General features: G+C 34.5%; 1 protein-coding gene and 1 non-coding gene across 3 annotated transcripts in view; both read left to right on the top strand.

Annotated features, from left to right (window-relative positions):
• The window catches only part of KIF18A (kinesin family member 18A), an 80,245-nt gene that overhangs the window by 26,331 nt on the left and 32,229 nt on the right, over nucleotides 1–21,685 (top strand). For both annotated transcript variants that reach the window (XM_042906634.1, XM_042906635.1), the window contains exons 11-14: nucleotides 2–164; nucleotides 5,193–5,357; nucleotides 9,581–9,702; nucleotides 15,914–16,152. In XM_042906634.1, coding sequence (XP_042762568.1) covers nucleotides 2–164; nucleotides 5,193–5,357; nucleotides 9,581–9,702; nucleotides 15,914–16,152 — 689 coding nt within the window. The remainder of the gene's footprint in view (nucleotide 1; nucleotides 165–5,192; nucleotides 5,358–9,580; nucleotides 9,703–15,913; nucleotides 16,153–21,685) is intronic.
• LOC122201532 lies at nucleotides 11,067–11,128 on the top strand. Its single transcript, XR_006194229.1, has one exon. It is a non-coding gene; the product is annotated as a small nucleolar RNA SNORD57 (small nucleolar RNA).

The raw sequence follows: 21,685 nt of genomic DNA, 5'->3' as shown, positions 1-21,685 counted from the left end.
GATTTCAAGAAATTCTGAACTGCTTGTTCCAGAATCGAGACGAAATTAGACAAGAATATCTGAAGTTGGAAATGTTACTAAAAGAAAATGAACTTAAATCATTCTATCAACAACAGTGCCATAAGCAAATTGAAATGATGTGTTCTGAAGACAAGGTAGAAAAGGTATTTATTTATAATTAAATTTTAGGCACTGTAAAGACATGGGGACTTCTAATTCTAGAAATGTGATAGGTAATGTTATCTAATCGCCCATTCACTACAAATACCTGGAAATGCTGGGGGAAATGTATCAAAGATTGTTTCAAATGCATAGTTACGTATGCAAGACAGAAAATTAAATTCCTAGGTGTCAGAGAGAAAACGGAAACCAAAAGAACAAAATCTCAGTTGGAACTGTTGCTTCTGTGAGGGTTGTTGGAATGCTTAACATAAACCTACCGCACTCAGGAAATGTTGGGTATCAAAGGTGAGGCAGTGGGAGCAGTATATCCCAGATGTAGGTGATAATGTACAACTTAGACCAAACTCAGATCTTTTTTTTCCAGGAAAGAATATTTTATCACTAACACTGTTAGAATTTCCATTGCGTGGTACTTGAAAAGGCAGACCATCTTTTACTTGGTTTTATTATTTTATGCAATTGTACACTGCCCTACAACCTCCATATACACAGCCCACTCCTGATACCCTAGCTTTGATGTACACTGCTATTTACATAAGGGACTGAAGGGAGACCAGGGAGATAGAAATGGCAGACCCCACGTAAAGCTGGGAACCTCAGAAGCCTTCACCGTTCATATTGGTGGTACACCTTGAAGAAACATCTTCTTAATCAGCAAGACAACCACGCCTAGAGTAAGAAAAAGTCTCATGTAAAGATTGTCATTATAAATGTACTTTTCAAAGAGTTGAGGTTTGAATTTTTACAATCCATATGTTTTATTTAGTAAAGCCTTAAAATGAAAAATTAACATAGAAAATGGTATCAGAGCAGCAATAATCTATGGGTAACCGTGCAGAAGCCGTACAGAAATAGCCTATTGAAACAGACCCTCAACTCAAATTACTAATGAGAACTCACTGTCCAAATTACAAAACACATGGTAAAACAATCCACCATAAATAAGTCAGCAGACTTAGCAAATAATGACAGGATCCCCAAAAATTCAGACACTAGAGCAATCTGATTTAAAAACTAAAAAAACCACTGGGGTACCTGGATGGCTCAGTCGGTTAAGGGTCTGATTTTGGCTCCGGTCATGATCTCATGGTTTGTGGGTTCAAGCCCCGCATCGGGCTCTGTGTTGACAGCTCAGAGCCTGGAGCCTGCTTCAGATTCTGTGTCTCCCTCTTTCTGTTCTTACCCCACTCATGTTCTGTGTCGCTCTCTCAAAAATAAACATTAAAAAAAAGTTTTTTAATCTATAAAAATGACTGGGGCGCCTGGGTGGCTCAGTCGGTTGGGCGGCCGACTTCAGCTCAGGTCATGATCTCTCAGTCCGTGAGTTCGAGCCCCGCGACGGGCTCTGTGCTGACAGCTCAGAGTCTGGAGCCTGTTTCAGATTCTGTGTCTCCCTCTCTCTGACCCTCCTCTGTTCATGCTCTGTCTCTCCCTGTCTCAAAAATAAATAAAACGTTAAAAAAAAAAAAAAAAACTATAAAAATGACTAAAGTCATCAAAGTAGGAATTAATGATAAAGGAATTAAAGGTCAAAAGAACATACATTATACAAAAAGAAAACAAATGAAATGTCCAGAAATTAAAGATTTATTCACTGAAGTTTATAAGTTCATTTTATAGGCACAATGTTTTAAATACTTTGCATGCATTAACTCAATTCTCAGAAAACCCTATGGGATATGTTATTATCCTCATAATTAAGATGAGGAAACCAGAGGACAGAGAAGTCATTTTGGGCAAAGTCACACCTCTCATTAGTATCAGACCTATATGGTCTGAACTCAAGCAAGTTGATTCCAGAACCTGTTACCTCTGTCCTTTTCTATGTGTTAGATACAGCTAAAGATGAATTACTGAACTGGGAGATCTGAGGAGACTATGTCAAATAGAGGATAAAAAATAGCAAATGTAAATAAAATGTTGTTGCATGAAGGACAGACTGAAAAGGCATGCATTCTTCTAATAATTGTTATGAAGGAGGTATATTAGTGCAAAAAGGGGAAAGGATAATATGCCATTTCAGGCTTAGAATTTTCTAGGACTAATAAGACGTCAATAAGATGTACATTCAAGAAGAATGAGTTCTAAACAGGATAAAAAATAATGTATTCCTAGGTGTATGCCACTCCAAATCACCAAAGAGCAGAAAAATAAACATTTTGATAATTATTCCCCCCCAGTTCTGGTGTTCACTGATGATAAGCTTAATTTATTTTTATTTTATGAAATTAGTTACATAGATAATACATGAGATGATTTGCAAATTACTTATTCAAAAGCTGCCTCTTATAGGGGCTCCTGGGTGGCTGAGTTGGTTAAGAGTCCAGTTTCGGCTCAGGTCATGATCTTGTGGTTCGTGGGTTCAAGCCTGCAACGGGCTCTGTGCTGACATCTCAGAACCTGGAGCCTGCTTCAGAGTCTGTGTCACCTCTCTCTCTGCCCCTCCCCTGCTTGTGCTCTGACTCTCTCTTTCAAAAATAAATAAACATTAAAATACTAAAAAAAAAAAAAAACTCTTATAAATAACTTTTCAGTCCTCTTAGACCTCTACCCCAAATGTGTTTCTCCTGTCCCAGAAGTATCAACTCTATATAAAAATTTCACATGTTTTAATGTTGAAAGCCATCAAATTTTAAACAGTGCTTTAAAACACTAGTATTTCAGTTTTTTTTCCAGCCTATGAAATTGTAAAATGTGATATGCTAAGAAACTAATCTTAAAGGATTCATTAGTATATCACTGATGCCAGCTTATCAGTAGCTGTTACACTCTCAACATTAGTATTTTTACTTATGAGTATGCATTTATTGTGCCTTATCTTATCAAAAAATGTCTATTTAAAAAATCACTGTTAGATATGATTGACACCAAAAATGTGAGTACTTAGTAAGATGGAGTAGGGGAATGGGTTTGGCTGGGTTTTTTAATTTTTTTTTTTTTTTTCTGTTTTCATCTGTATTCTTCTGCTTAATTGCCTTTTTTTCAACCCACTTACCTTTTATGATTTCTTACTTTTGGTCATTTCAATCTGCATGTTCCAGTTCTTATAGGTATTTTCATGAGACTAGGTAAACAATGGAGATAAAACCTCCTAAGTGTATCAGTTTGGGTTAAATTATTGAAAAACATAGGAAGACATCTATAGAGATTGAGTTGTTTTTGTTTTGATTTTTACACACTAAAGTGTCAAACTATAGTTTTACTAAACTGCTTGCTAAGGCAAGAAATTTTATATCTGTGTTGGACCCTCTCCAAAAGTGGTTTATTATCAGAAGTGCTAAAAGAATCTCATAACATTGATTCAGGCAGAAATGGTTCCAGAGTATAGACTCTGAGATTAGAATTAAAGTGAAGCTCTTGGGTAATTTTATGACCATATAAAGATAATCTGCAAATTATTTTTAGCAAAATAATGAGTTTATTTACCACATTAGCAGTCCTTTTGCACAGAGCAGTAGTAACACCTAAATTTTAGAATTATATGTTTGTTCTCACTCAAAAAGTTTTGTGGTATTCTGGGGGTTTGTTAATAAAGTGTATAAAGTTCTTTTTAAACCTTAACAGGAAGCATTTACTTTAATGTCAGGGTTTAACATGCATATTTAGAATTTATTCTCAGATAGTTATTTGCTATTTATTTCAGAACAGTAGGTTATTATGAGTACCTTGATGGAAAATGTCCCCATAGGGAACCATCATAGAGGATACATTTGATGGACATTAGAAGTAAAAACTCAAAAGCATACTTTTTGGGGTTTTGAGTTAGGAACTTTTTGGTATTAAATTATTGGCTGCCATGAGAGCCTCAGAGCATTTCCTGCCCTGGTTTCTAAGAGTTCCTACAACATTTATAAATGTTAAAGCCAAGTAAAGATAATCTGATTTAACTGCCTTCCGCCAGGCAGGTACAATACTTTTATGTTCATTTTCAGATGAGGTGATAAAGAACCACTGAGATTAACTTGCCTAAGTTTTCCTACCTGCTGAATACAGCAGAAGAAAGTCAAGAAGCTACATATCCTACCTTCTGTTAAGGTAGTGGCTCTAAACTTTTCAGGTCTCAGGACCCCTTCCTATTTAAAAAAACAATTATTTAGGACCTAAAAGAGCTTTTGTTCATATGAATTCCATCTACCAGTATTCCTATATTAAAAATTCAAATTGAGACTTATAAAAATCTATTTAGTATCAGTTAATTTTAAAACCATTAGCTCATTGCATGACAACATAACTAACACTTCAATGAAAACTAGTGAGTTATATTTTCTAAAACAAACCAAAAGAGATAGTGAAAAGAATGACACTGTTTCACATTTTTGCAAATGTCTTTAATGCCTGGCTTTCCCCAAAAGTTTCAATACATCTTTTATGAAAGATAGCAAGAAAGAAGAAGTTAGCTTTTAAAGAGAGCCAAAAGGCCAGATTTGTGCCTACATAAAACATCAAAACTATTCAGAATATCCATTATGAGTCCTGAACCAATCATCAGGTAAGATCAGATATTTATAAGCACTCTGATATAAGCTTTATTTTCTATTACTTGCACCAGCCTATCTAAAAGCATTGTGGGCAAAATCAGAGCAGAGTTATTTCTTCACATCTTTCATGTTGTAGGAAAGGCAAGGTGGGACTTGTGTCTACTTTGATTTTGAGTAAAATTGTGGGAATTACCAGACCTTGTACGAACTTTTCATATGCAACACTTAATGGAATGTATTTTAGCACACACACACACAAAGTTATAGTCTTCAATTTGGCCAGTGAAATTCTTAAAGCCATAAACTCTCAACATGTAATTTTATAAAAATGAGTCACAACTCAATTTCCTATTTTCCTGCAAGCAGTAGTATTGTGGAGATTTCAAAGGGGAAATAGATTTAAATATAAAAGTATAGTCTAACTTAATAGATTACAATGGCAAACTTACAAGAAAATTTACTACTTTGCTAATATCACATACATCAAATATCATAAAAATTAGTCTGGCTATTAAATACATTATTTTTCAGGCCACTTGCCGACGAGATCATAGACTTGCAATGTTGAAAACTCGTCGCTGCTACCTAGAGAAGAAAAGGGAAGAGGAATTGAAGCAATTTGATGAGAATACTAATTGGCTCCATCGTGTAAAATCTGAAATGGAGCTCTTAGGTCAAAATGGCCATATTCCAAAGGTAAGATGTGTTTATGTGTTCAGATTCACTTTGTAAAAACTGAGTTCTTTAAACCCATTGTCTTTGTCATGGAGTAAATATCTTTCATAAGACAACTATTGCTCCATCTCTCTGAGATTTGATTCTTTTTACCATTTATATTTGAATATACCATCTGCCTTGCTAATTACCCGTTAAATTTGCCTTTTCTGTACTTTGAGAAGAGTAAGGTTACTTTTAAGTGACGTTACTCTTAAGCAATCGCTTCCTTTTATGAGGTAGCTCTTAAGTTAGAATGAAGTAATCAAACTACTTGAGGATTCATCATATAGGTAATTTGTTTTAATGCTTGATGTTTTGTGGAAAAATAGTTTTAAATGTAGTCACCCTTACTTGTATTATGGCTAATGAAAGCTGATTTGAAAGCTGTATGTGTGTGTACGAAAGTGAAGATATTCCACCTAGAATGGCAAAGGATTATAAAAAGTAGTGATGGGTAATGGTTAATGGCTGAATCAGATAAGAATTCTTTTCATCCGCATGGTTACAGAAATGTGACTTTACTGCCTTTACCAGTTAGGGCTGTATTTTGTTCCTTTCACAATAAGTCTTGGGAATATGCAGTTCGTTCCCAATATAGCACCTCCAAAATGTCATCATTCTACTTTTCATTTCATAGTTGCCATGTCATCATTTCATCTTTAGCCTCAAGTTCACACTTAGGCCAAGAAGAAGAAGAGAGAAAGAAACGGGGGAGAGCAGAAGCTTTTCCAGAAACTCTTAACAGACATCTTATTGGCTAGAATTGTCACATGACTGTCCCTAGATATAAGGGAATATGGAAAGGTGACTGTTCTTGCTGGACACATTATCACCCTGAACAAAATTAGAGTTTTCTTAATAAGAAAGAAGAGGGAAATGAATATATAATAAGCGACAAGTAGATGCCTACTACAAAGTAACTAATTTTGATCCAAGTACCTAATACTTTAAAAGAACAACTTCTTTACACTCTTTTTTTTTTTTTTTTAAGGACGAGTATCTACAGCCTTTACTTTGGTGGTGCTTTTCTGAAATTCACTACTATGTATTAGCAAATTGGTATCTAGTCCTAGAACTTTGAAATTTTTAAAAAAGCACTAGACTGATTATCAATACAGATAAAATAAAGCTCAGTATATTCAGTAACAAACGAATCCAAGTTGTAATGGTTAATATTCAAAGGTAATTTTAAAAGGTATTACCCAGTACACCATGATTAGGGAAATGAATTCTCTGGTTGTCTAGCAATAGCTATCAGGGGCCATCTTTTAGCATTACAGCTCAGACTGGAGAGGGAGAAGATTAGAGGGAGCAGTCAGTGATGACAGTCAAGGTAGTGAAAGGAGCAGTGAGCAACAAACAGCAGATACCCTGTTTCCTAAAAAGAAAACCAAAGACAAGTAGAAACTGAGTAATTGTTCAGTGTGGAGATTTGTGGAGGGTCAGCCAACAACTTGATCTACACTTCAGTTATTCTAGAAGTCTTCAAAGTATCTTACCGAAAGCATGCCACTGGATTAATTCAGTAGATTAGGTATTAAGTGTAATACAAAGCATAATTTAATAATATTTTATAATATAATTTAATTGATAAAGCACTTTGGAATATTCCCTACAGAGAAAGAATGTAAATATTGGGGAAAGGTTAGACTTCAGAGTTGGAGTGGTTAGTCATTCTGTTATTTAGTAGTTGTGTTGAATATCCCCTCTAACACTGTTGTATGATTTTGGATAAGTTGTTTAATTTTGTTGTCTTAATTTCCTGTCTTCAAAATATATTTAAATATTTAAATGAGATGCTATATGCAGAGGCCTAGCACCACCTAACACATAGTAGATGGTTGACAAATAATAGTATTCTCAGCATCTATGACATACATGTCAGTAGCCAAAGAAAAGTGTCAGCTGCATTACAAAATGCACTTTCTATTCTTCCTCCAGAACAGTGATTCTGACCTTTTTGGGTAATAGATGCCTTTGAGAATCTGATCAAAAAGCTATACAGATCTTCTCCCAGAGATTAGGGAGGTCACATTCATATAATTTCACTTTTTTTTTAAGTCATTTTTCTATTTATCAGCATTAAGAGTATCTACTTTAGAAGCAAACTAAGGGACACTTTTTTTAATGCTGTATTCATATTAAGATGACAGAATAGACATTTATATAACAAGAGGAGTAAGCAAAAAGAGACAGTGATTAATCAATAAACTGTACTAGAGATTATTTAGGTTTAGAAAAGGTTGCTTCTAAAATTCCACGTAGGTCTAAGGCATCTAAAGCTGTAAGGGCTCATCATAGAATGCAGCAGCCTCCGTCAGAGCACCTACCAGAGCACCCAAGCCAGGTGCTGAGTGACAGGTTTTCTGAGAAAACAGCTGAGAGTCCTGGGCACATAAGTGTTTCTCATTCACAGCACAAGAGCCTCTTCTCTTGGAAAGGCAGCAGGTGTTGAATGTTTAGAGTAGTTTTTGGTTTTGTTTCACTTATTTATAAGTTTTACTTATTCATTAGATACCATGTATCTCTAATATGGTCTTGTTTTCAAAATGATCATTGTCAAAATGGCTTTAGGTTAGAGTTAAAATTTTTGCACTTGTTTATCTATTTATTTGTTTACTTGCTTTAAAATAGCTAATTTTGAGAAAAGACTCCCATTGTAAACTTGGCTTTCCAAAGACAACAAGCTAGCCAAGGCCCATTGTTGACTAATATAATTATACATTCAAGGCTTGTCTTTTTAAGAGATAAGTAATTCAAGAAGATAAAAGAATAAAATTATTGGAGGAAATATTTAAAGAAGGGTTTTGTTTTTTTAAGAGAAAGGATGGAATATTTGGCAAATATGTTCAGACCATTAGGATCATTGAATTTTCTAACTGGAAAAGACTATAGAGATCATCTAGTCAGGCTCTTAAATTGTAGTCAAGTAAAGTGATCTCCATAAACACTATATTTTTGGCTTAAGGTAGCACTTTTGTCCTGGCTGAAACCATCTCTAAGACAACTTGACTCATAGGCCAGTGCTCTAACCATATTATCCTGATTCCCTAGGAAGGATTTTCTCTAAAATGCATGCTATATTTCTTGAAATATAAATCATGTAAAGAAACAACCCCCAAGTTTACTCTGTCTCAGATATATTAAATGACATTATTTCCAGTCATAGTGCCTACCACTGGCATAGGAAGTTTTGAAAAAAAGAAAAAGAAAAAACAGTTTTAAGCTTTTAGATAATCTGGTCAAATGCAGGTTAGGAAGGAATATTGAAAAGTTAAAATGGATTATGGGAATTGTCTCCAGGAGGAAGTTTCCAAGCTTAGCTTCCCTGCTTATCGGATTGCTGTCTTAGCCCCTCAAATGTCCAAAAGATTTCATTTCCTTTCATCGTATTGAGTAAAATTTTCCCAGTTAAGGATTCTGAGAATGCTATTGGACTATCCCATTCACTCTTTCATATGACCACTTAGCTGACATTTTCCTACTGAGGGTATAGTAGGCTTAAGGAAAGAAGAATGACGTTAGGTGATAGGTTGGAGAACACTTGTACCTAAGCACATGAAGTTTAGGAAAATGGGCAGCTACAAAAGACTTTTCATACTTTTGCTCTAGGATGAAGCTTACACCAGATTGAGTGAGTGAAGGCAAGAAATTTTTATTACATGCAACTTCAGACACTGGACACTAGGTCTGTAACACTAAAATAGTTTGACACACCCCCCTCCTGGTTCTGAACCTAACATTCTAGTATAGATAGTGAAACTATAAACAAACAAATAGGTAAATGAAATAATTACTGATCAGTGCTCTGGCAGAGACTATTGGTAGTAGAGTGTCCATCTTTAAATATAATGCTCAGAGAAAGCTTCCCTGAAGAAGTGACATTTAAGTAAAAACTGGTCATATTCATGTATTTTCACAGCATTATCAACAAATTGGATAGACCAAGAAACTGCCACCAGAATAAAATTTGTTCTGAGTTCCTAACACTTAGTTTCTGAGAAACTTGAAACTTATCTTGCTTGTAAGTTATAGAACTCCTATACCAATATGTTTATTTGTCAAATTGTTTCTAAACATTATCATTTTATATATAAAAAATTAAAATTATTAACACCAATATAAAATAAGTTTTATTAAAATTTATTTAATTTCAACATTCTTAAAGGAATCTGAAGTGTAGTTTGCATTGTTTTCCCCAGGAGCTCAGTAAAGATCTTCATTGTCACCATTTGCACCTTCAGAACAAAGACTTGAAAGCACAAATTAAACATATGATGGATCTAGCTTGTCTTCAAGAACAGCAACACAGGCAAACTGAGGCGTAAGTGCATGGATTTACCTATTCTACAAATTTTAACATTGTGGCCCTAAGGAACCTGAAACAGAAGTTGTTTTCCAGAAAATTGAGTTTTATTAGGTATAGGATACATTATTTTTTAGTGTCTGCCAGCATCAGAAAGTATGCAGAGTTAGAAAACATTGATAAAGTATAAAATAGGTAGTTCTTCTCCAACTAATATTGTTATTGCTTTATAATAAAGTTTTGAAGGCATTTTTCTATAAAATTTAATTATTAGAAGCAATTACTATTAATACCAAATCAATTTTTAAGGAGGCAGTTTTTAAGTATTCATAATTCCAGAATGATTTTTCTGTCATTAAAATGAAATTACTAAAAATGTATATTTTTTAACTTCAGTTGTACCAGTTTTTATGTGATGCTATAGTAGCTCTTTCATGCTCTACTAGCTTAGTAGTAACATCTTTTGAAACATAATATTTAAAAAGTATAAGTCTTTATTTTTGTTATATGTCAGTCGCTTTTTTAGGTGTCACTTTCATGCTCTGTAGAAAAGAAATTTATTTTTCTAAGGGCTTTCCACCAGTCTACAATTCTGCAGTTCTAGTATTCTTGCATATCTAGCAATTAATTTTCCATACGTCTCATGTAAGGGAAATCATATTAGGATAGTTACTTTAAAAAGAAGAAAAAAGAGGGGCGCCTGGGTGGCTCAGTCAGTTGAGCGACCGACTTTGGCTCAGGTCATGATCTCACAGTTTGTGAGTTCAAGCCCCAGCTCAGAGCCTGGAGCCTGCTTCAGATTCTGTGTCTCCCTCTCTCTCTTTCTCTGCCCCTCCCCCACTCATGCTCTGTCTCTCTGTGTCTCAGAAATAAACATTTTTAAAAAAATTAAAAAAAAAAAAGAAGAAAAAGGAAAGGAAGAACTTTAGGGAGATATTCTTCTATGGATAAAAGTTCAACCTAATGTCCTCATACTTTCTGTATCTCTGTCTAGAACAGACAATGAAAATTCTTTTACTAGCAGTCAAACCACCTGCAAGAGTTAAAGTTATCAAAGAAACCCATTAATTTATTTTACCCATACTGTATTTATTATATAAGACATATATACATTTTAAGGTAAATTTTAGTTTCAAAATGGGCAAAAAGATTCTGACTAACTCTCCAATTTAGTAAATTGGTGAGCCAAAACATTACAAGCAGAGGTAACACAGCATAGTAGAAAGAGTATGAGTTTTAGAGTTAGTCTTGAATTCTATTTTATATTAGCAGAATAAACTTGCATAAATTATTTAACCTCACTAAGCCTTAGTTTTCTTTTATGTTAATAGACCATAATACTTTCCTTAAAAGATTTTGAAAGGATTTAAATGACATTAAAAAGGAGGTGAACTGTCTTATTCTGACCTTGTGTAGTGGAGGCAAAAAAACTGATTTAATATACAAAGTGCTGAAAGAAAAAAATTTCCAACCAAGAAAACCCTAACCACCAACAAATTATCATTCAGAACTAAAGGGGAAAGATAAAGAATTTTCCAGAGAAACAAAAGCTAAAGGAATCCATTACCATAAAACTGGTGTTATGAAAAACATTAAAGAGACTTCTTTAGGCTGAAAAGAAAGAATGCTAATTAATAATAAGAAAACATGAAGGTATAAATCTCACTGGTAAAAGGAAATATATAGTAAAGGTAGGGAATTAATTACTTAAAAAGCTGGTATGAGAGTTAAAAGAAAAACTCTAACTGTAATAATTAATGGATATATAAGATGAAAAGACATAAAATGTGTCATCAAAAACATAAAACTTGGATTATTAATTATATATTATATATATTATTATAGATTCTATGTAGAATCTAAAAAACAAAACAAAAAAAGTCCTAGCCAGAGCAATTAGACATTAAAAAGAAAGAACAGGAGTCCAGATTGGAAAGCAAGAACCGAAATTGTCACTATTTGCAGATGACATGATACTATATATAGAAGACTCTAAAGACCACCAAAAACTGCTAGAACTAATAAATGAATTTAGTAAAGTTGCGTGATACAAAACCAATATACAGAAATCTGTTGGGTTTCTACATACTAATAAACTATCAGAGAAATTAAGGAAACAATCCAATTGACAATTGCATAAAAAGAATAAAATACCTAGGAATAAATTTAGCCAAGGAGGTGAAAGACCTGTACACTGAAAACTGTTAAGATACTGATGAAAGAAATTGAAGAAGACAGAAATAAATTTAAGATATTCTGTGTTCATGGATTGGAAGAATTAATGTTGTTCAAATGTCCATACCATCCAAAGCAATCTATGGATTGAATACAATCTCAATCAAAATTCCAATGGCATTTTTGACAGAAATAGAACAAAAATTCTAAAATTTGTATAGTGTTACAGAAGATACCAAATAGCCAAAGCAATCTCAAGAAAGAAGAACAAAGTATCACACTTCCTGTCTGATTTATTTCCTTCAAACTATATTACAAAGCTGTAGCAATCAAAACATTATGGTATTGGTTTCAAAACAAGCATGTAGTATATTGTATGTTGACTAACTAGAATTTAAATTTAAAAAAAAAAGAAACTGCTCTGTGTATTTAAAAAAAAAAAAAAAAAAAAAATGTAGATTAATAGAACTGAGTAGAGAGCCCAGAAAATAAACCCACAGATATAAGGTCAATTAATTTATGACAGAGGAGCCAAGAGTATACAGTAGGGTGATATGCAAAAGAATAAAACTGGACCACTGTCTTACGCTATACATAAAAATTAACTCAAAATGGTTTAAAGACTTGAACATAAGACCTGAAAACATAAAACTCCTAGAAGAAAATGTAGGTAGTAAGCTCCTTACCACCACATAGGTGGTAAGAGGTGATATTTTGGATTTGACACCAAAAGCAGAAGAAACAAAAGCAAAAATAAGTGAAATTACATCAGACTTTAAAACTTCTACATACAAAAGGAAACCAACAACAAAGTGAAAAGGCAACCTTCTGAATGAGAAAAAATATTTGCAAATCATATATCTGATAAAAGGTTAATGCCCAAAATACATGCAGAACTCATACAATTCAATAACAGAGAGAGAGAGACAATCTGATTTAAAAATGGGCAGAAGATCTAAATAGACATTTTTCCAAAGAAGACATATAGATAGTGAACAGGTACATAAGAAGGTGCTCAGTATCACTAACCAGGATAATGCAAATCAAAACCATAATGAGATATTACCTTATACCTATTAGAATGGCTCTTACCAGAAAGACAAGAAATAACAAGTGTTTCCAAGTATGAAGACAATAAGGAATCCTTGTGTATTATTGATGGGAATTGGTGTAGCCACAATAGAAAACAGTATGGAGGTTCTTCAAAAGTTAAAAATGGAACTACTGGGGCACCTGGATGGCTCAGTTGGTTAAGTGTCCAACTCTTGAATATGGGCTTAGGTCATGATCTCACAGTCATGAGATTGAGTCCCATGGGCATGAAGTCTGCTTAACAATCTCTGTCTCTCTGCACAGTCCTGCTCATGCTTACACACTCTCTGCTCTCTCTTAGTCTTTCTTTAAAAAAAACAATAGAACTACCATATGATCAACAAATTCCATTTCTCAGTATTTATACAAAGAAAATGAAACACTAACACAGAAAGATATATGCACCCCATGTTCATTGCAGCATTATTTATAATAGCTAAGATATGTAAACAACCTAAGTGACTATCAGTGGATGAAAGGTTAAAGAAAAAGTGGTATATGTTTATGTGTATAATATATCTATACACACACAATGGAATATTATTCAATCATAAGAAAATAATGAAATCTTGCCATTGGTGACAGCATGGATGTACCTTGAAGGCATTATACTAAATGAAATAAATCAGTGAAAGAGAAATAACAAATGATCTCACTCCTATGTGGAATCTTAAAAAAAAAAAAAAAAAAAAAATTCATCAATACAGAGAACAGATTGGTGGTTGCCAGAGGCCAGGGTTGGGGACTAAGCAAAATAGGTGAAGTGAGTCAAAAGATACAAATTTACCATCATAAATAAATCATGAAACAAAATGTACAACATGGCGACCATAGTTAGTAAAACTGTATTGTACATCCAAAAGTTGCTCAAGAGTAGATCTTAAAAAAGTTCTCATTGCAAGAAAAAAAACTTACATGTGGTAATGAAAATTAACTAGATTTATTGTGGTGATCATTTGCAATATAAATAAATATTAAATCAAAAAATATAAATGAATGAATTCATAAATACATTCAAACAAATATAAGTACATATGTATGTCATGGGTCCCTAAGACCACCTCCTTGTTTGATGATTTACTACGATGGCTCACAGAACCCATCATATAGTTGTACTCATAGTTATGATTTATTATAGCAAGAGCATGCAAAACAAAATCAGCAAGAGGAAAAGGCAAATGGGGCAAAGTCCAAAGGAAACCATATGCAAGTTTTCAAGTGTCTTCTTCCACTTGGACCCACACGGGATGTGCTTAAGTCCTCCAGCAAAAAGTTGTGAATACATTTTAAATGTTGTCTAAACTTTGGGATCTCATTATACAATTAGTGCACTTGGGTTTTTACTGGGAGTTGGTTACAAAGGCACCTTCTTCCTAGCCTGTACCAAAATTCCAGACTTTCCAGGAGGAAAGTAGTTGTTCAGCATAAACCATATTGCTTATACAAATAGTTTAAGTACAGTGAGCCACTCTTATTAGTTCTGAAAATGAGAACACTCTCAAAATTCAAGTATTAAGATGTCAACCAAGGGCCAACCTTGCCAGCAAGCCTTTTTTTTTTTTTTTTTTTTTTTTTTTTTTTAGTGTTTATTTTTGAGAGAGAGACAGAGTGGGAGCAGGGGAGGGGCAGAGAGAGATGGAGACACAGAATCCAAAGCAGGCTCCAGGCTCCAAGCTCTCAGCACAGAGCCTGATGCAGGGCTTGAACCCATGAACCACAAGATCATGACCTGAGCTAAAGTTGGACGCTTAACCAACTGAGCCACCCAGGTGCCCCAACTAGCAAGACTTTTTAAGAATAGCAACGTCTGGCTGGCTGTGTTATGTGTTCTCTGCACAGCACCTCATTAGTATAGGTGCTCAATAAATACTGTTTCTTTTAGTGACTTTATACTTAATGACTTTTCCCTATAGTTGTTGCCTACGTGATTTAAATGGAGTACTCTCTACCCTCCCCAAAAGGGGCAGTGTCACAATTTATGTGTACTACTATCTAAATATTTAAGTCTCTGAGGTAAAAGCGCAGTTATTTCCTTGATTGTTAAAATTAATGCCTATCCTTTTTCCGCTGCCCTACCGTACTTCAAATAATCCTTTTCTGCCGGATGTTATGAGTCAACTGAATCAACCAGGTCCGAAGCATTTCAAGGTCATTCAAGTTGTTTGACATCTTCCTTGATATAAAAATTAGGAACCATTAATTGAGTGTATAAATTTATAACTGTTTAGCTGTGGTATTTCTTCAGTGAGCACTTACATGGAGGTCTAATACATAAAAAGATACATTCAGTACTGCTCTGATTGATAGCATTAGGCAAGATTTTGAATCAGAGCCAAGAATCCAGTGCCCCTTTGATTCCCTTTAGCTACCATCCCTGTCCACAACTCTTCTACTTGGAACCCCTCTGAATGGCTTTGAAAGCCATTGCTTTAACTCATAAAGAGCTATCTTGGAGGAAATTTGACTCTGCGGTTCCTTTAAAATACTATATACCTGAAACGGATCTCATCATTTAACAGTGCATTTTTTCATTTTAATTCCATGGTACTTAGTATGAGTAATAACAGTATCTTTGTTTTATAAATCACATAATGCTTTGTAGAAACCTTTTACATGTATTTAACTCACTTAGTTTTGACAGTAGTCTCCTGTTTTAAGTAATGACTGTCTAGTTGTACCCCAAGTTATCGAGAAGAAACCTCAGTTCGTGTATTACCCAAGATCATCTTGGAATTGAAAACTAGCCAAGTCTACACCCTGGTGCTTGTAATTCCCATCCAGGATTCTTTCCACTCTGTACTTAATGTAGTGAAAATATGTTGAGGTATTTTATTGAAATATCTAAATGAAAACATATACAAGATATTATTTAATGATGTGCTAATACTTAGGATATTATGTAGAACTGTAATAGTGTATTTAAAATTTAATATTTATGTCTCTTGTCACCTTTTTTATATAGAGTATTGAATGCTTTGCTTCCAGTCCTAAGAAAACAGTATTGTGTATTAAAAGAAGCTGGCCTTTCAAATGCTGCTTTTGAGTCTGACTTCAAAGAAATTGAACATTTGGTAGAGAGAAAGAAAGTGGTGGTTTGGGCTGACCAAACTAATGAGCATACTTTAAAGCAAAATGACCTAACAGGGGTTTCTGTTCTTATGACCTTTCCACAACTTGGACCACCAGATCAATCTCCTTGTTGTAAGTACAGCTTTTCTTTTATTAGGTAAATTATAAGGTTATTTCTAAAGAGTAACCTCCTTTATATATTGATCTCCAGAACAGTTAATTTTTTAATAGGTTTGGCTATTTTGTGAGAATTAATGGGAAAATTAGCTTCACAATCATTTCATTAACCAGTACCTTTCAAAGGTTTAAGAGCCAAGTATGCTTGATGTCCTAAATAACTCTAGCAATAAAACCTTTAAGTTATTTTACCTATTTTTGATGGAATAATTGTACTTCCACCCTTCTTTAAAAGTTAACCTCATTTAAAGATGAAGATGATAATCAAGAATATTATATTCTGTAATACATAATAATCTGTTCTTAAGATCAACTAACAGCATAGAATAAACTATATTTTATTGCCATATATCACTTGTTATCAAAGTGTGTTTAGGACATTTTAATTGCAAAACAAACATATAATGTTTAAAATAAATTCAGGCAATATAGAATTACACGTACAAGTAGAATGGCCTCTTCAACTTTCCCCAGAACCCAATCTTGTGTCCTGTCTCAGAAATAAATACATTTAACAGTTTGATTGTCTTTATAGTGTGTGTGAATGTGTGCATCCGTGTGTGTATGTGAATGTGTAATATTTGTAGTACATAATCTAACTCTAGCTTTTTGTTAAGTTTCATATGAATCATAGCACATAATATATATTGATCTACAACTTTTTTTTTATTTGTCTAGTTTATTATGAACATATTTAGGGTATATGCTTAAAGAATTTACCTTATTTGTTTATTTTTTTAACAATTGTGAGAATTCAGAGAATAGATGTACCATAATTTATTTAACCGTTGATCTATTGGTGAACAGTGCGTCAGAAAACATGCTTGTATATTCACATTTGTGCATATGTACCAGATTCCTAGAGACTGATTTGTTGGAATATAGGACAAGTAATTTTTTAAAAAATTAATCTGTCAAACTCCAAAATTTTCTCTATGCCAAATGTATATGAGATAACCTCTCTCATTCTTATCCCAAAATAATAGCAACCCTAAACTGGTCTGTATTCTTTTTAAATTTGCAGCTCTCAGACTTTACCTCCAAACTTTTCTGTCTTTCTAGAAGTTTGGATCTTCCCAAGGCCCTATTCTACTTTTCTTTGTTTCCAATGCTGGTACTAGGAGGTTTCCATTTTGTTTAGAGAGTTTTAATTTACCGTACAACATCGCAGTCAATCCATTGATCAGTTAATCTGATTATCATTGGTAATTACCTTGTAGTCTCTCCCCATTCCTTTTTTCTGAGTTTACAGATTTGGGAAAAGCGTTTCTCATATATACAATAGTGGGGTCCCAATTTTCCTTGTAGCTTTTCTGTTGATCTGATCCACGTGATTTCCAACTTCCAAAAATTACCCAGTTTCTGATGTTGGCAGCTGTTTCTTTTTTCTATTGCTGATGCTGTGTCAATGGATTTTAAGAGGAAGATGAGGCAAATCTCTGTAGATTTGTGTATTTGATTTTATTTCTTTTAGTATGATCTCTTCTTGTCAAAACGGTCAGTCAAATATTTATTTTGTAGCTTTTTCCTTTTAGGTGTTTGTTTCCTTTTTCACTGTGGGTTTTATTTTCTATTTAATTGCTTTTATCTTTACTTTTATTATTTCTTTCCATCTACTTTTACTCGGTTTATACTGCTGTTTTTATTTCTGACTGGATAAAGATGGATATTTGTTCATTAACTTTCACCTGACTTTTCTAATTTATGCATTAATGTCCATAGGTTTCCCTCTAAACACAGCTTTAACTTCATTTCACAAGTTTTGATACATAATATTCTAGATTATTATTTGTTCAAAATATTTTCTGATTTCTGTTGTAATTTCTTCTTTTACCTATGGAGCATTTTTTTCCTCACTTTTTATTTAAAATTGCACTTTCAGATTGAGCAAATTTCCATTTGTGTTCAGGCTTGGAGAAGCAATTAAAATGAGAATCATACTTTTTTTTTTTTAATGTTTTATTTACTTTTAAGACAGAGAGCATGAGTGGGGATGGGAAAGAGAGAGGGGGAGACACAGAATCTGAAGCAGGCTCCAGTCTTTGCACTGTGAGCACAGAGCCCGACGTGGGGCTTGAACTCAGGAACTGTGAGACCATGACCTGAGCCGAAGTTGGACACTTAACCAACCGAGCCACTCAGGCGCCCCGAGAATTATACTTTTTTAAGTGCCATATAGGCATCCGATAAATATTTCACAAAACTGGTAGATTAGTTTTAATATTTTTTAGTTTTTATTCTCTAAAAAGCTATAGCATATTCCATCCAATTTTTTATTTTTAGCTTAATTGAATTGTATTCAGAGAAAATACTTAATATGATTTTAATCCTTTGAAGATTATAGAGACTTGTCTTATGCCCAACATATAGTTAGCTGGTATAAGTGTTTCAAGTATGCTTATAAAGAATGTGTATTTTGTAGTCATATATTGCCAGTCTGTTAGGTCAAATTTGCTGTGTTCTTCAAATTTTACTCTTACAGACTTTTTTTTTTAATTCACATTCTATCATATACTGAGGAGACCTATTAAAAATTCCCTTTATTACATTGGATTTTTCTATTTTGCATCAGTTTTCTTTCACCACCCTAACAAATCAACACAAATATGTCAACCTAAAATAACACTGATTTATTATTTCCGAGTTCTGTAGATCAGAATTATGGCAGGCTCAACTGGTAACTCCACTTAGAGTTTGAGAAGGCCAAATCAAGGTGTAAGCCAGCTGGATCTCTTTCCTGGATGTTCTGAGGAGAGAATGTGCTTCTAGGCTCATTCTGGTTGTTAGCAGAATTCAATTCTATGCAACTGTAGGACCGAGGTCCCTGTTTTCTTGGTGCTGTTGGCCAGGGGTCATTCTCCAATTTTAGAGGTCACCCATATTCCCTGGCACGTTGCCCTCTTCATCATTTCATTTCCTAGCCAAGAAAGGCAGGACACTTCATTCTCATGCTTCGAATCTCTCTCACCTTCCCTTCTGCTTCATCTCTCCTGCCTACAGTTAAAGGGAAGTCTGTGCTTTTAAGGGTTCATATGGTTCTATTGGGCCTGCTAGGTAATCTAGGATAATCTCCCTGGTTTAAATTCCATAACCTCAGTTACATCTGTAAAATCCCTTTTACCATGTAATGTAACATATTCACAGGTTCCAGGAGCTAGGGATGGACATCTTTTAGGAGATATTTGTCCTTGTAGTTCTGTCAATTTTTGGTTTTTATACATTGAGATTATATTATTAAATCTATATATTTCAGAATTCTTACATCTTCCCTTTTTTACAAAATGTACTTACTCATGTGCTTATTCTTTTTTTTTAAATATGAAATTTATTGTCAAATTGGTTTCCATACAACACCCAGTGCTCACCCCAAAAGGTGCCCTCCTCAATACCCATCACCCACCCTCCCCACCCTCCCACCCCCCATCAACCCTCAGTTTGTTCTCAGTTTTTAACAGTCTCTTCTGCTCTGGCTCTCTCCCTCTCTAACCTCTTTTTTTTTTCTTCCCCTCCCCCATGGACTTCTGTTAAGTTTCTCAGGATCCACATAAAAGTGAAAACATATGGTATATGTCTTTCTCTGTATGACTTATTTCACTTAGCATCACACTCTCCAGTTCCATCGACGTTGCTACAAATGGCCATATTTCATTCTTTCTCATTGCCAAGTAGTATTCCATTGTGTATATAAACCACAATTTCTTTATCCATTCATCAGTTGATGGGCATTTAGGCTCTTTCCACAATTTGGCTATTGTTGAAAGTGTTGCTATAAACGTTGGGGTACAAGTGCCCCTAGGCATCAGCACTCCTGTATCCCTTGGGTAAATTCCTAGCAGTGCTATTGCTGGGTCATAGGGTAGATCTATTTTTAATTTTCTGAGGAACCTCCACACTGTTTTCCAGAGCAGCTGCACCAGTTTGCATTCCCACCAACAGTGCAAGAGGGTTCCTGTTTCTCCACATCCCCTCCAGCATCTATAGTCTCCTGATTTGTTCATTTTAGCCACTCTGACTGGCGTGAGGTGATATCTGAGTGTGGTTTTGATTTGTATTTCCCTGATGAGGAGCAACGTTGAGCATCTTTTCATGTGTCTGTTGCCCATGTGGATGTCTTCTTTAGAGAAGTGTCTATTCATGTCTTCTGCCCATTTCTTCACTGGATTATTTGTTTTTCGTGTGTGTAGTGTGGTGAGCTCTTTATAGATTTTGGATACTAGCCCTTTGTCTGATATGTCATTTGCAAATATCTTTTCCCATTCCGTTGGTTGCCTTTTAGTTTTGTTGATTGTTTCCTTCGCTGTGCAGAAGCTTTTCATCTTCATGAGGTCCCAATAGTTCATTTTTGCTTTTAATTCCCTTCCCTCGGGGATGTGTCAAGTAAGAAATTGCAGTGGCTGAGGTCAGAGAGGTTTTTTCCTTTCTCCTCTAGGGTTTTGATGGTTTCCTGTCTCACATTCAGGCCCTTTATCCATTTTGAGTTTATTTTTGTGAATGGTATGAGAAAGTCATCTAGTTTCATCCTTCTGCATATTGCTGTCCAGTTCTCCCAGCACCATTTCTTAAAGAGACTGTCTTTTTTCCATTGGATATTCTTTCCTGCTTTGTCAAAGATTAGTTGGCCATACTTTTGTGGGTCTAGTTCTGGGATTTCTATTCTATTCCATTGGTCTATGTGTCTGTGTTTGTGCCAATACCATGCTGTCTTGATGATTACAGCTTTGTAGTAGAAGCTAAAGTCTAGGATTATGATGCCTCCCGCTTTGGTCTTCTTCAAAATTATTTTGGCTATTCGGGGCCTTTTGTGGTTCCGTACAAATTTTAGGATTGCTTGTTCTAGCTTCGAGAAGAATGCTGGTGCAATTTTGATTGGGATTGCATTGAATGTGTAGATAGCTTTGGGTAGTATTGACATTTTAACAATATTTATTCTTCCAATCCATGAGCAGGGAATGTTTTTCCATTTCTTTATATCTTCTTCATTTTCCTTCACAAGCTTTCTATAGTTTTCAGCATACAGATCTTTTACATCTTGGTTAGTTTTATTCCTAGGTATTTTATGCTTCCTGGTGCAATTGTGAATGGGATCAGTTTCTTTATTTGTCTTTCTGTTGTTTCATTATTAGTGTATAAGAATGCAACTGATTTCTGTACATTGATTTTGTATCCTACGACTTTGCTGAATTCGTGTATCAGTTTCGTCAGACTTTTGGTAGAGTCTATCAGATTTTCCATGTATAGTATCATGTCATCTGCAAAAAGTGACAGCTTAACTTCACCTTTGCTAATTTTGATGCCTTTAATTTCCTTTTGTTGTCTGATTGCTGATGCTAGAACTTCCAACACTATGTTAAACAACAGCGGTGAGAGTGGACATCCCTGTCGTGTTCCTGATCTCAGGGAGAAAGTTCTATTCTTAACCCTAAGTTTACTATTAATATAGCTGTCCGACTTTTCTTTTGCTTCATGTCTTCATGGTTCATCTTTTTTC

This window comes from Panthera leo, chromosome D1, assembly GCF_018350215.1.
Source record: "Panthera leo isolate Ple1 chromosome D1, P.leo_Ple1_pat1.1, whole genome shotgun sequence".
NCBI lineage: Eukaryota > Metazoa > Chordata > Mammalia > Carnivora > Felidae > Panthera > Panthera leo.
The sequence above is the reverse complement of the archived record's forward strand: the minus strand, read 5'-3'. Positions and strand labels throughout refer to the sequence as shown.